This window comes from Branchiostoma lanceolatum, chromosome 5 (assembly GCF_035083965.1).
Source record: "Branchiostoma lanceolatum isolate klBraLanc5 chromosome 5, klBraLanc5.hap2, whole genome shotgun sequence".
Classification (NCBI taxonomy): Eukaryota; Metazoa; Chordata; class Leptocardii; order Amphioxiformes; family Branchiostomatidae; genus Branchiostoma; species Branchiostoma lanceolatum.
Window position 1 is genome coordinate 15435738 of NC_089726.1, and position 12241 is coordinate 15447978.

The 12241-nt window shown below is 41.6% G+C and overlaps 2 protein-coding genes and 1 non-coding gene across 5 annotated transcripts; 1 reads left to right on the forward strand and 2 right to left on the reverse strand.

Annotated features, from left to right (window-relative positions):
* Position 1: 1 nt before the first annotated feature.
* LOC136435411 (inactive selenide, water dikinase-like protein) lies at positions 2-8627 on the reverse strand. Of its 3 annotated transcripts, none has more exons than XM_066428883.1 (9): positions 8516-8627; positions 8105-8346; positions 7230-7333; positions 6304-6453; positions 3312-3424; positions 2630-2720; positions 2290-2389; positions 1445-1657; positions 2-940 (listed from the first exon to the last, which is right to left on the reverse strand). In XM_066428883.1, the coding sequence occupies exons 3-9, from the start codon at positions 7323-7325 to the stop codon at positions 771-773; spliced, it is 933 nt and encodes a 310-aa protein (XP_066284980.1). In that variant the 5' UTR covers positions 7326-7333; positions 8105-8346; positions 8516-8627; the 3' UTR covers positions 2-770. The 3 variants fall into 3 exon arrangements, with proteins under 3 accessions (XP_066284980.1, XP_066284979.1, XP_066284981.1); XM_066428882.1 differs by having other exon boundaries at positions 8484-8611; XM_066428884.1 differs by lacking the exons at positions 8105-8346; positions 8516-8627 and adding an exon at positions 7803-8034.
* Positions 2797-2862, reverse strand: LOC136436013 (small nucleolar RNA SNORD57). The gene has a single exon (XR_010755989.1). It is a non-coding gene; the product is annotated as a small nucleolar RNA SNORD57 (small nucleolar RNA).
* Positions 8628-9206: 579 nt separating the features above from the next.
* On the forward strand, positions 9207-11501 carry LOC136435415 (transmembrane reductase CYB561D2-like). The gene is made up of 3 exons (XM_066428887.1): positions 9207-9421; positions 10012-10049; positions 10419-11501. Exons 1-3 carry the CDS (start codon positions 9274-9276, stop codon positions 10920-10922), a joined length of 690 nt encoding a protein of 229 aa, XP_066284984.1. The 5' UTR covers positions 9207-9273; the 3' UTR covers positions 10923-11501.
* The last annotated feature ends 740 nt before the right edge of the window (positions 11502-12241 follow it).

Sequence of the window (12241 nt, forward strand, 5' to 3'; positions counted from 1 at the left end):
CTCAGGTGTTCCAAAGACTTCTTTATTGACTGTTAGTAACAGGACAACTTACACTTATATTTATAACATCTGAAAATGGTGGAAATTACAGCTTATAACAAGTAGTACTCAAGTGATTGTGGCCATTGTGTTGGACAGCCTGCCTGCCCCACTGTCTATCATACCATCTACCAGCCTCCTCCACCAGCAGGTGTTTCCAGAGGCCGGTTTCATTCAAATAGCCAGCAGGGGGGACAGGGCAGTCCAACGACCACTTGCGTCTGTCTCCAAGCTGTTTTTATAAGGGCTGCTCAACCCTGAGAAACAGCCGTGGTAAAGATACAGTAGTCGGCATGGCCGCTGCTTTTCGTGCAGAGGTGTGTTTTTCTACTCCTGCTACTACAAATATTGTACAACACGTATCATTAGGAAAACATTGGTTACAACTTCTAACACCCTGCTCTTACATAGGCATGCAACTCTCAGTACTTATGGAATGCCTAGCTCCCTGTGCATGCTTGCCATGCAAGGATATGTAGCACGTATAGCCAGTATAAGAGTCTTATGGACGTGGGCTGAACATTGATTCTCTTCTACCATTAAAAAGGTGCACAAGTGACACAGTGGTACATGGCAACATGTAGAATTAAGTACGCCTGAGCTCCTACAAAAATAGACCGCTGATCAGGGGCAGACTTTCCTAACACTACCGGTATCTTCCCTCCTCTTACAAGTTCTTTCCTCCTGTGATCCCTTTTTTGATAATTATAAAGTGGTTAAAACTACAAAATCTACTCTATCTTTGGGGTAACTTCGATAACTCTAGGTTTGTCAATGATGCGAGCCTTGCGCTGGCCCTTCTCCACGATGCCGATGATCCAGGACTGGAGGCCATCTTCGCTCTCGATGTCCTTGCAGAAGGACGCGGCCTGCTCGCGGGGAAGGCAGATCAACAATCCTCCTATGGAAGAAACAATGTGTATTAGTATCAGTGCACAATGCCCTACATATTGTTTTGCATGCATGCAGCAGTGACTGTTTATGTTACAGGTGTAGTAGGCCAGAACATACCCATTGTCAGAGTATACCTGGGTTACATATGGCCACGGGTATACATGTATGGTGGCTTGCTATACCAGTGAATCAAACAAGGACTTGTTTCCTTCAATTCGAAATAGTTTTTTTAAGCAAATACCAACCGGGAGAACTTGAATGGAAGCATTCAAAATTGCACAAAGATAATAACAAAAAAGTGAGGGAAGTAATCATAACTGGGGAAAAGAAGTAAATGCCCCCCTTCCTCCCAAAAGGACTGCTATAATACATGAATGATCGGATGAGCATGTTGTACCTCAGACTTTTGGGTGTGGTGTGAGTTTCTCATTCAACCAACTGTTCAGTGTGGTGCATGAGTGTCATCACAGGTACCGGGAATTAGTAAAAACCTGAACCACCATGTACCGACCTGACGTTTCGGCAGAGTACCCCTGTAGAAGCTGGAACATGTTCCCGCACGCCTTCGCCACGGCGGCCATCTTGGCGATGATGGGGAGGTTGTGGATCGTGAAGGAGACCTCGTTCTTCTGGTGTTGGACGAGGTTCTTGGCGTGGCCCAGGAGTCCGAATCCCGTGATGTCTGTGGCGCCGTGTGCGTTGTACTTGTGCATCAATTTTGCAGCTGCAAGGAGAGGTAGAGTTAAATCAACACGTCTCAAAGCTTCTGATGTTTTCCAAAACAATATTAGATAACACTAAGTCCCATCAGGCTCATTAAATCAGTAAGACCTCCAGCTGTTTGTCAGGAAGGATATTATCATCACATGGGACAAAACTTCAAACATAAGTTAGAGCTTGAGTACTTGCTGTAATGTTTCCTACTGTGGGGCTGTACACATACAATTCCAGGTGCAGGTACAGCAACTTATTTATAGTTATAAGCCAATTATTTGTAAATTAAAAGTGAAGCCAACTGACTTTTCTAGAAGTAGATTGTCATCTTTGAATGACTGAGGATTTACATACATTGTATTCATCTCAAACCAGAAGTATTTTACAGGTTTTCCTAATCTTCAAATGCTACATTGTCCTCTTTAAGACGGGGTTTAACTATCTTGTTTTAAAAACTGTACCCACTAGTCTTTTAGTTCGTACATGTACAAAAGATGTTCAAGTATGGACCTGTACCTAAACAATGTTTCATGTACAGTGTACTGCTACATAGCACTACTCTAGACTATTGACAGATAATTTTTCATGTACAGTGTACCAGTACACAGCCCTACTCTAGACTGTAGACAGAGATGTCCGTACCTGTCCTGTTCAGCTTGGACATCAGGAACATGGACACCTGATACGACATCTCCACGTCCTCTTCTGACACAACCAGACGGATCCGGTTCCACCTCTCAGGCTGGAAGGAACAGAACATTCATTCTGTTTAGAGTAGTCCTTATTGTTTTGCTCTTGAAACTAAACCAGGAAATATGTTGTTTCCTTGTACCTCAGATTCTGTGGTGTGGTGTGAGTTTCTTCTTCAACCAACAGTTCAGTGTGGTGCATGAGTATCATCATAGGTACAGACAATATAACTATAAAAAGACAAGTGTCAAAATCAGAACCTTGTATAATCAGAGGTTTGTACAAAACGTACCTCGTCCAACCACTGGTGAGCGTTGACTGCGACCTGCGTGCCAAGAGGCTTGGTCAGAACGAGCACGTCACCAACGACTGCGTTACCAGGCCTGGGAAACAGAACATGAGGTCTAACGTTAACCAAGATACAGTTTTCAAACTTTTGTCATCTTTATACACTAAGTCCCATCAGGCTCATTAAATCAGTTTACCTCCACTATTTTGTCAGGGAAGAAACTCTCATCATATGGGACAAACGTTCTCACTTTTGAGAAGTAAAAACTACTGATGATCCAATGACTGAAACAGTTTTTAGACCATTACTAGCTCTTCTTACTTCTATTGTATTGAAGAGTTGTGCTACAGGGTTTTTCCCCAGCCCAACATCATGTTAGCAAACTCATACTTAGTCTTGGCCTTTTTTGGTGACGCCTCAGAGTCAGAGGCACTTTTATGCCTGACATGCCAATTCTATCTGTCAAGATGACGAAATAGCCATAATTTTAATCTCAAAGCAAATGCTGGGGGTAACATTTTCTGATCTGCTGTGTTTTTTCTGACAGTTCTCTAAAGGATAAAAATAACACATCAGAACAATTTTCTACCCATACATCTGCTTGGAGATTTTTCTTCAGTATTAGCTACTAGATTCCGTCAAATTATGCAGGGCAAAGCCTGGTACAGTTAGATTCAGGACTTACTCGATGAATTCATTGGGTGGACAGACAGTTGTGGCCACCCCACCGATAGTGACCCACGGGTTGAGAACAGTCTGCCCTCCCTGTACCATGGTGCCGGCTTCTTCTGCAAGGTCCTGGAGTGAACGACATTTACATTGCAGTACCAGTATGAAAGATCAGAAACAATGATCAGAAACACTTCTTTAAAAAATGTAAAGAAATATGTCCTTGTACCTCAGATTCTGTGGTGTGGTGTGAGTTTCTTCTTCAACCAACAGTTCAGTGTGGTGCATGTGTATCATCACAGGTACGGACAAGTCGTGAGATCAGTGTCAAAACTATACATTTTGCAGGGCTTTCCCCAGAAATTTACAGCACGGTCAAAAGGTTTGCTGACATTATAACGAAGTAGTGCAGCACCTTTACTTCATGTCAGGCTTTTAGGCAGAGAGGCGTCAGGGCGTCATCTGGACGCGCTGTTCTGAAAATAATAGAAATTGGACGCCCTACTTTTAGGCAAGACGCCCTCAAGACGCCCGTTTATTTTCGCTATTTTCGCCCCGTTTTTTCCCCGGTAACTTAGCTGAATGCGATGAAAATTCGCCGATTCAGCCGCTTCGTCGCTTCGATCGTCCGCCATGTTTCTTTTCCGATGAAGTCTCGCGAAACCACGCGTAGATTACATCTCGCGAAAGGCGAGACTTGCATCGCATTGGCCAATTTTCAGTGACGCAATGTGCCCGGGCGCTGTTATTGGTGGAATATAGTGGACGTCCCTTTACCCTTGCGCGGGAAAAAGTGAAGGTAAGCTTGGAACTTTTCCCGTTGTTTACAAAGGTGACAGAAAGTCCGATAAACTATAGGGGTATTTTGAAGGCATTTCGGATGTTTTTGTGGCTTCTTTGGTGGCAATAACTGTCGGTAAATCGGCGGAAAAACAGCTACAAAAACGCCGGCACCGTGCAACTGGCGATAACTGTAGTGGGGAGGGGGGCGCACATGCCGATAACATAGCGGAACAGGGGTCAAAATTTGTATGATTCCTTTGAATTAGAGGAAGTCTGTACTTTCAAAAGATCGATAAATGGATGTTTTTGTGCAGAGATGTTTACTTCATTCCCACTATATACATATTTACAGTTGACGCTAATAAGGTTTCATTGAAATAATAACTTTTTAAAACTTTTTTTTCTTCTTTTTTTTCTTCTTTTTTCTTTCATAGAGAAGAGTATCTCCTGGCCCCCAGGCGCTTGTAGTTTTTGAGATTAAAGTAGCTTAAAGATTAACTTGTTTTACTGTACTATCATAGCAGTAACTCTCACAGGTAACTTTTCTTGTTTCACTTGCAGTAAAGAAAGTGTATTCTCAGGTCAACATGTGCTAAGTATTCTTAAAGTAAACTTTTCTTGTAGCAGTAAAGTAAAGTAAAGTAAAGAAAAGTATTTTGTCAGGTATTCTTACAGTGAACTTTCAATGTTGCAGTAGGTGCATGCTCAGGTCAACATGTTCTTAGTATTCCTAAAGTAAACTTTTCTTGTAGCAGTAAAGTAAAGTAAAGAAAAGTGTTTTGTGTATTCTCAGGTCAACATGTTCTTAGTATTCCTAAAGTAAACTTTTCTTGTAGCAGTAAAATAAAGAAAAGTGTTTTGTGTATTCTCAGGTCAACATGTTCTTAGTATTCCTAAAGTAAACTTTTCTTGTAGCAGTAAAGTAAAGTAAAGAAAAGTGTTTTGTGCATGTTCAAGTCAACATGTTCTTAGTATTCCTAAAGTAAACTTTTCTTGTTGCAGTAAAGAAAAGTGTTTGGTCAGGTCTACATGTTCTAAGTATTCTTGAATACCACAGTTCTTATTGCAGTTAGGTAAAGAAAAGTGTTTGGTCAGGTCAAAATATTTTAAGTTTTCTTACAGTGAACTTTAAATGTTGCAGTAAAGAAAGTGCATGCTCAGGTCAACATGTTCTAAGTATTCTTTCTTAAATTAATTTTTCTTGTAGTCTAGTTGTAGAAGTAAATATATGCTCAGGTCAACATGTCACAAGTTTAAGGTAAACTTGAGTAACAAATTAAAGAAGGTTAACCTGGCTGAATTTTTCCTTTCTTCACATTTTTAGTTGGTCTTCCACATCCAATCTCAACCCCTGCAATGTGCACATGCCTCCCTCCCTCCAGCCTTAATATACATACAAAAATGATGTTCTACCCAAGGAATATACTAGGCTGTATTCCACAAAATTTGCCCCTCAAAATGCAGGAAATAGCATTTGAGAGCATCATTATTTCAAAATTTTCCGGGGGGGAATGCCCCCGGACCCCCCTAAGAAACTCGCGCCTTCGGCGCTCGCCACGGCGCCTTCGGCGCCGCGCAGCTTCGCCGCGCTTTACATTTGCAATCACAACAACTTTGGACTCCCTCTTTTTTATTTCTAGCTAAAAGCCTGCTTCATGTTGTATATTGCTTAGGGATGTTTTACTTTTAGACATAGCCTCTCAAAATCATAAACAGAGTTAGAGTTCAGAATAGCAAATTAGGTTCGTAAATTAGAGGTCAAAAATTGCAATATCAAAAATTTTTAGAGATGGGTATTGTAAATCTTGAAATGTTGTAGTGGCTAGTTTGCACAGTCACATTTTCACTGCGACTGTGAAAATGTATTTCCAATGTATCACTACTGTACTACACTACAGAATGGTACCATGAACTTGAAACACAGGGAATACTGTAAATGCATCTAAGTTTGCATGGTTTTTATGTCGCGCTATTATTATATTATTAGTGTTCGCTGTGGTTTTAAGTTTGCGGCAGCGCTATAGTCCCATACTGCTACAGTATTGGACACAAATGTTTGCAGTGGCTTTAAGTTTACAGTGAAACGGTCGCCATGAAAACCGCCAACATTTCTGCATTTACAGTACCTCATTTCCCCTTCTACACCGAAAAAGTCCCTGCAAAAACAACTGAATTGACAATATTTGGAGCTCAGCCTTCGCACCCCAGCAGAAAACTGTGCTGACCTTGAAGCCCCTGATGATGAGTGGCACCACTGTGTCCCTCTCCTTGTCTGACATCTTGTTGCTCACTCCCAGCAACATCAGCATGTTATCACACGTCTTCACACCCATGGCGTACAGGTCGCTCAGCACGTTCGCACACGCGATCTTTCCCTGTAGTACCCAGACAAAATCATGGGATATATGTTGGTATAGATATCAAAGACTGTGTGCAGCTTGAACTGAAAGCTTAATACTCTGGAGTACTCCTGGCAAAGATTGAATTACCTGCGGATTTTGTAATTCTTTGGGACTGCTGAATCCTATAATAAAGAGTCAGCAAGATAATCATACACCATAACTTATACAACATCTATAAGCCCATTCGTAGGTTTGAGTACGCATGTGCAGTGTCAAACTCAAAGGTGAAGGCCAGAGACGTAAACAAAAACTGTCTGAGCATTATGCAAAAATGAGCAATGCTCGAGACAGAACTGTTTACTAGCCAGGGGCCTTTACCTTTGGCACTGTACATGCGCACTCGAATGTACGAATGGGCTTATACAGTTGTCGCCAATTGGGGAATAAACATGATAGAGTTTCTTAACAAAAGCATACTTCTTGAAAATCATTGCCTTTCTGTTTCAGTTTTTTCCTTGTACCTCAGATTCTGTGGTGTGGTGTGAGTTTCTTCTTCAACCAACAGCTCAGTGTGGTGCATGAGTATCATCATAGGTACAACAAACGAAACCCAGTATCAGTCTGGTCAAGGAGGTTTTATATAAAACCTCCTTGGTCTGGTCTCATGCAGCTGTTTTAAACTTCTTACTGTTGCCGAGTCAATCTCCACAACAGATACAAATTTGCTGGACTAGTATGTTACGCCTTGTCGGTTTTGCAATGCAAACAAACAACATGTCATCATCACATCCTCGTCAAAGACACTGTACCTGCATGTAAGGGTCATCAACTAGTGGGTAGAAGAAGTCTGTAGTTTGCACCAGGGAGAGTCCACCTTGGCGCAGGGGGACCACGCAACTGTCCATGCCGATGCCTGGTGACAGGAGATGGAACTACAGGAGTTAGCTCTCAAAAAACTGATAACAATCCTCACCCTACAATCTCTACTACAAAAATTATCTCACCCTCTCTAACCGTGCATATTTTACCTCATATTCAATACTCCTTTGTGCTGACAATGCTTTACGCTGAATTCAGAACCCCATGTTATTACGCTAAAATCAAGGAAGGCGTTTACGCAAAATGTGGTCGTCTCGCTACGAATTACGTGAAAAAGACGACTTTCCCTATGAATTACAGGAAATAAAAATAGGCTGCCGACGCCTTACAGAAAATAGCATGCAGACTCCCAAAGTTAAACATGTACAGTCGAGAGTGGAATCAATTTTTTTAACAGATCTCCTTAAAGACACACATGATAAAATAATATCATCTTTCAACACATTCTGAACATGCCCAATATGTAGCTACCTTGGGGAGGGGGGCAAATCAAATTATTCTACCTTGGAAAATAAATTTCAAATTCACATGCCCGTGCCTAAGCCAAGCTACACCCGGCAAAAATTTGATACCCAAAAGATGCACTGGTTTACAAAGGGTATATCGTCATTATCAGTCCTATGGCAGTCTTCGTGTGGAAGACTTTTAAAAGAGGAATCTTTCACGGCTGGCGAAGGCATGCAGGTTGTCCGCGTCTCCCAGGTACAAAGGACGGTTAGGTGCAACATACAGCTCACGCACCCCCTCTAGCGGAACGTGTAAGCACTGCGCTAAGCAAGACCCAAACGAAGGGGAAATTTCCCACCTATAGGAGCGAAATGGGGCGGCAAAAACTGCCCCTGCTCCTCGGGGATCGACTGATTTTGCAGTCCCTCTAAGAGGTTGAGCAGAACCTCTTGAGGGACCTTGCAACATCATCCCTTCAGGTCTGCGAAGCGAGTGAGTCGGAAAGATTTGTCCAAGCCGTGGGCCACGGGATCGAAGACCCTTCCTGCTGGGCGCACAGCCTGCTGGACTTGCTCTGGGGCAGCCATGTTTTCCAACTCCCTGCCAGACAAAAAGAGACAGAAAATAAATCAACAAATCGCGCGCAAAAAATCCAAAAATGCGACCAAACTAGCCTTAACGACTGGTAGAAATAATCTAGGGTAAAATGCGCCGATGTAAAGTTGAATTTGTCCAACATTTCGGAAGAAAGATGGCTCGATGAAGACACCTTCGTCCGGGGTGGCGATCAGTGCACGCCAGCGAGGACTAACGTGTACTCATCTGCATAGAGCTCAGGCTTGTATAACTTTTTTGTGCCTGATAAATTGTGCACTATATCGCTCGCTTTTTTCGTAGCAAAGCCTCAAGCAATCCTTCAAAATTTTTATCTATTGAAAAGTATGATTTTTATATCCCATGGCAGGATTTAAGTATATATTTTATTGACACAAATGTTCAAATAAGGCAGGCACGTTTTAAGATATATACTGGGTCAGTCCCAAACGCTGCTTATCAAGGACCCTGTAGCGTGGCTCTATTTAATCTATTTGAGCTGACAAAACTCTGATAACAAACTCTGAAATATTAGATTAAAATCGACAAACTTGGTGGTGCTTTTGCTTTTTGTGAAGTCAAATATTCATTCCCCTTTACCTTTCTCCGACAAACTTTGTAGAAAGCACAAAATGTTGTGCAATGAGCTCAAAAGTGGACTTTGAAACGCCCAATTCATGGCCTCTTGAGGGTGTCCATGGGGGAGTCTGTCTCGTCCATTGATTTACACAGTTTTTGCACGTAAAAGAATCCAATGCATACAAATGCTTCCTTTATATCAAGTCAGTTTCATTCTAAGTACAAAAGGAAGCTCAAGGAGTTGTTTCAGTATGACAAATGGCAACAGTTTTTATGTAAACGTTGATAATTGCTCAACCAGTATCCTTGATCTCTCTAACACACCCTTGAGCCTGCGCAGTGGGTGCATTGCATATGGCGGAAAGCTCAAATCAGGAAAGAAGAGATTTTTGCCTCAGCTCTGCGACTTGTTCTCGTCGATCGTTCGCTCTCGGGATGGTTGCTCACGCCGCCGCCGTCATTCTTGCCGCTGTAGTTCTGTACACAGCATGGCCTGGCTCCAGTAAGACGCGTAGATTCACTGTTTTTAACCATTTTCAGTGTGTTTGTATGTGGGAGGGGCATCTTCCATGTTTACGTGTAACTTATTGATTAACGGTAGATAATTTTGACAGCTGAGGATAAGATACTGACAAAAGATGCTGATAGCCTCACTTCTTTATTGATTTTTTGTCATTTAAACCTCTAAGTTATTTACATTTCCGAATTTTTGTTCGGATTACACGTCATAGGGAGGGAGTTCAAAGATAGGGAGTTCAAAGGTAAACGACCTGTAGGCGCTAGGCTGAATCAGTGTGGCCTGATGGGGATATGTCATAAAACCAAGGAGGTTAAAATTATTTTGACATCCTTGATAAAACTTACCGGTGTGTGAAATATTCATAACCAATCATATGATTGACCCTCTGAATCCGAATGGATGATGTCCAATCAAGGAAGCTTAAAAAATACAATTCTAAAAGATATTGATTATCATTCTCTCTACTCTCAATTCAAAAGCTTATGATATTATACATGAAATACACAACTGTAATTAACATTATATTTCTTGTCATCAATCTTGTTAAGACAGTGATTTCTGTTTGTCTTCAGGTTTATTTTCCTGGCACCCAACTCTGATGGTGATTGGAGTGAGTATGGTTCATCATTACATTTGTACATACATTAGTAGACACTTGGTGTCTGTTACTGTGTTCCTAATGTATTCCTTATGACAACAAGGACACCAAAATACAATATTTTCTGATTGAAGTCAACACTGATGCTATTTCTAGTATTCAATTAACATACACATTTCCACAAGTCTCAGCAGTTTCCGAAAAACCTACTTTTGAAAAGCCATAAAAGCAAATACATGTAGTGTAGTATCTTGGCAAGTCACATTTGTATGTCATCAACTGATCAAGATGATTTAGCACTGTTTGCTTTTCAAAGGTATGTTACTGTGTCTGCAAGAAAAGAAAGGGAGATGACAACAAAATCTATCCTCTTTTTATTAGTATGGGCTCTTGATGACAGAGGCTATACTGATGTTCTCTCCTGAGAGCTCACTGATGATCAATGCCATGCGAAAGTCCAAGGTGCGCTTCCACTGGATCCTGCAAGCTGGCGCTGTTGTCTGCGCAGTTGGAGGGCTCATGGCCATCTACCTCAACAAGGAGCGAATGGGCAAGGACCACTTCGTCTCATGGCACGGACTCATTGGCGTAACAACAGTTGTCTATTCTGTTGTGCAATCCATGGGGGGAATAAACTTGCTGTATCCAAAGTTGTTGAAAAGCTGGATGACCCTGGCACAGTTGAAGATGTACCATGCTACATTTGGGTTGTTAGGGTATGCCCTAGCGTGTGGTAGTCTAGCGCTGGGCATTAATTCAAACTGGTTCTCACGGGAAGTGGAGGGGATACTGTGGGTGGTGTGTTTGTGCTGTCCAGCCATTCTGGCCCTGGTCGTCATGCAACAAGTGACCACTGCCTATCTCGGGAGACGAATCAAGATTTAAAAAAAAAAAAAAAAAACATACAGCTTTGGGTGATACTTTACATGTACTTTTTGCCTTAGACATTCAACTTAGGCCACACCAACTTGATTTTATGGATGACATCCTCTGGAGACCCCAAAACTAATGCGCACGGGCAAAGAAAAAGAAATTCCAGAAAAAAAAAATGCTGCTAAACCACAGGACTACTAGTACAAAGCTGGTATTGCAAATTGAACCACAGAACACAGTTTATTTGTAGGAGGTACATGTAGGTTGTCTTGTTCATCATAGCAGACTCAGCGCAAGTGATTGATTTTTGATATATTGACAAGAACAACCAAAGAAGTATACTATTAGAAGGTATTTGGCTCCAAGGACTGAGGATGATATATGACTGAGATGAGAATACTCATATACACCCATAAGGGCAGTTTCAACATACATGACATTGAACTCCATATTAAGCATTCCATGGTTTACGCTCACAAATCTCACTGTGAAACCTCTGCCAATCCCTCAATTCCTCTCCCATGTCTCTCATTATTGCAAAAGAAACGTGTGAGAGCCACTCTGGATAGGTCGTGTTTGAAATTGTCTGGGCGATACTCGCTGGCCGCCGCGATCCTCTCACACAACTGTGCAAACGCAAAATCCCCCTAGCCAACATCGATGGCATACCAATCCACAAATACGCCCCAGTTTTCCAATAAGCCGGCACAATGCTAGCCTTTTGCGGCAATCTAAGTCAGCAAGTTCCGGACTTCCGTGTAGCCTTGGAGGAGGTGATTTTTTTAGTTGTTTTTTTTACAACAGGCGAAAATCAATGCGCGCGCAGATGTCATCCATAAGATTAAGTTGGTGTGGCCTTACTGTAAAAAGATGGTCACAACTGTTGAACAACAGAAATAATACAATATCAACATAATCATAGATTACTTGTGGAATAGTCAGTCTTTTCTCAACAGAAACTCATAACCTAAAATGAAAATAGTAAAAAAGTAACACCCACCCCCAATCCCATCCACTTTTGCAATGTCAAGGTAACTTTTTTGGCAACACCTTAGGGGCAGAGGAATTTTGGTAACATTCCTCCTCTACATTCCACATGAATGTCATCAAAACTGCAAGGTTGATAATTGGTTGTAAATGTAAACTATTGACTGATGACTAAACACCTAAATGTTTATCAATCCAGCATTCTGAAGAATATGAATTTGCAAAAGTATATCCCTTTTCTACAGGACACTTTTTACTCAAAGCTCCAACTGATGTTACATACAATAAATCACTTTTGGGCGATAAGTATCTTACATAAAAAAATCTTCATACTGAATCTCGTA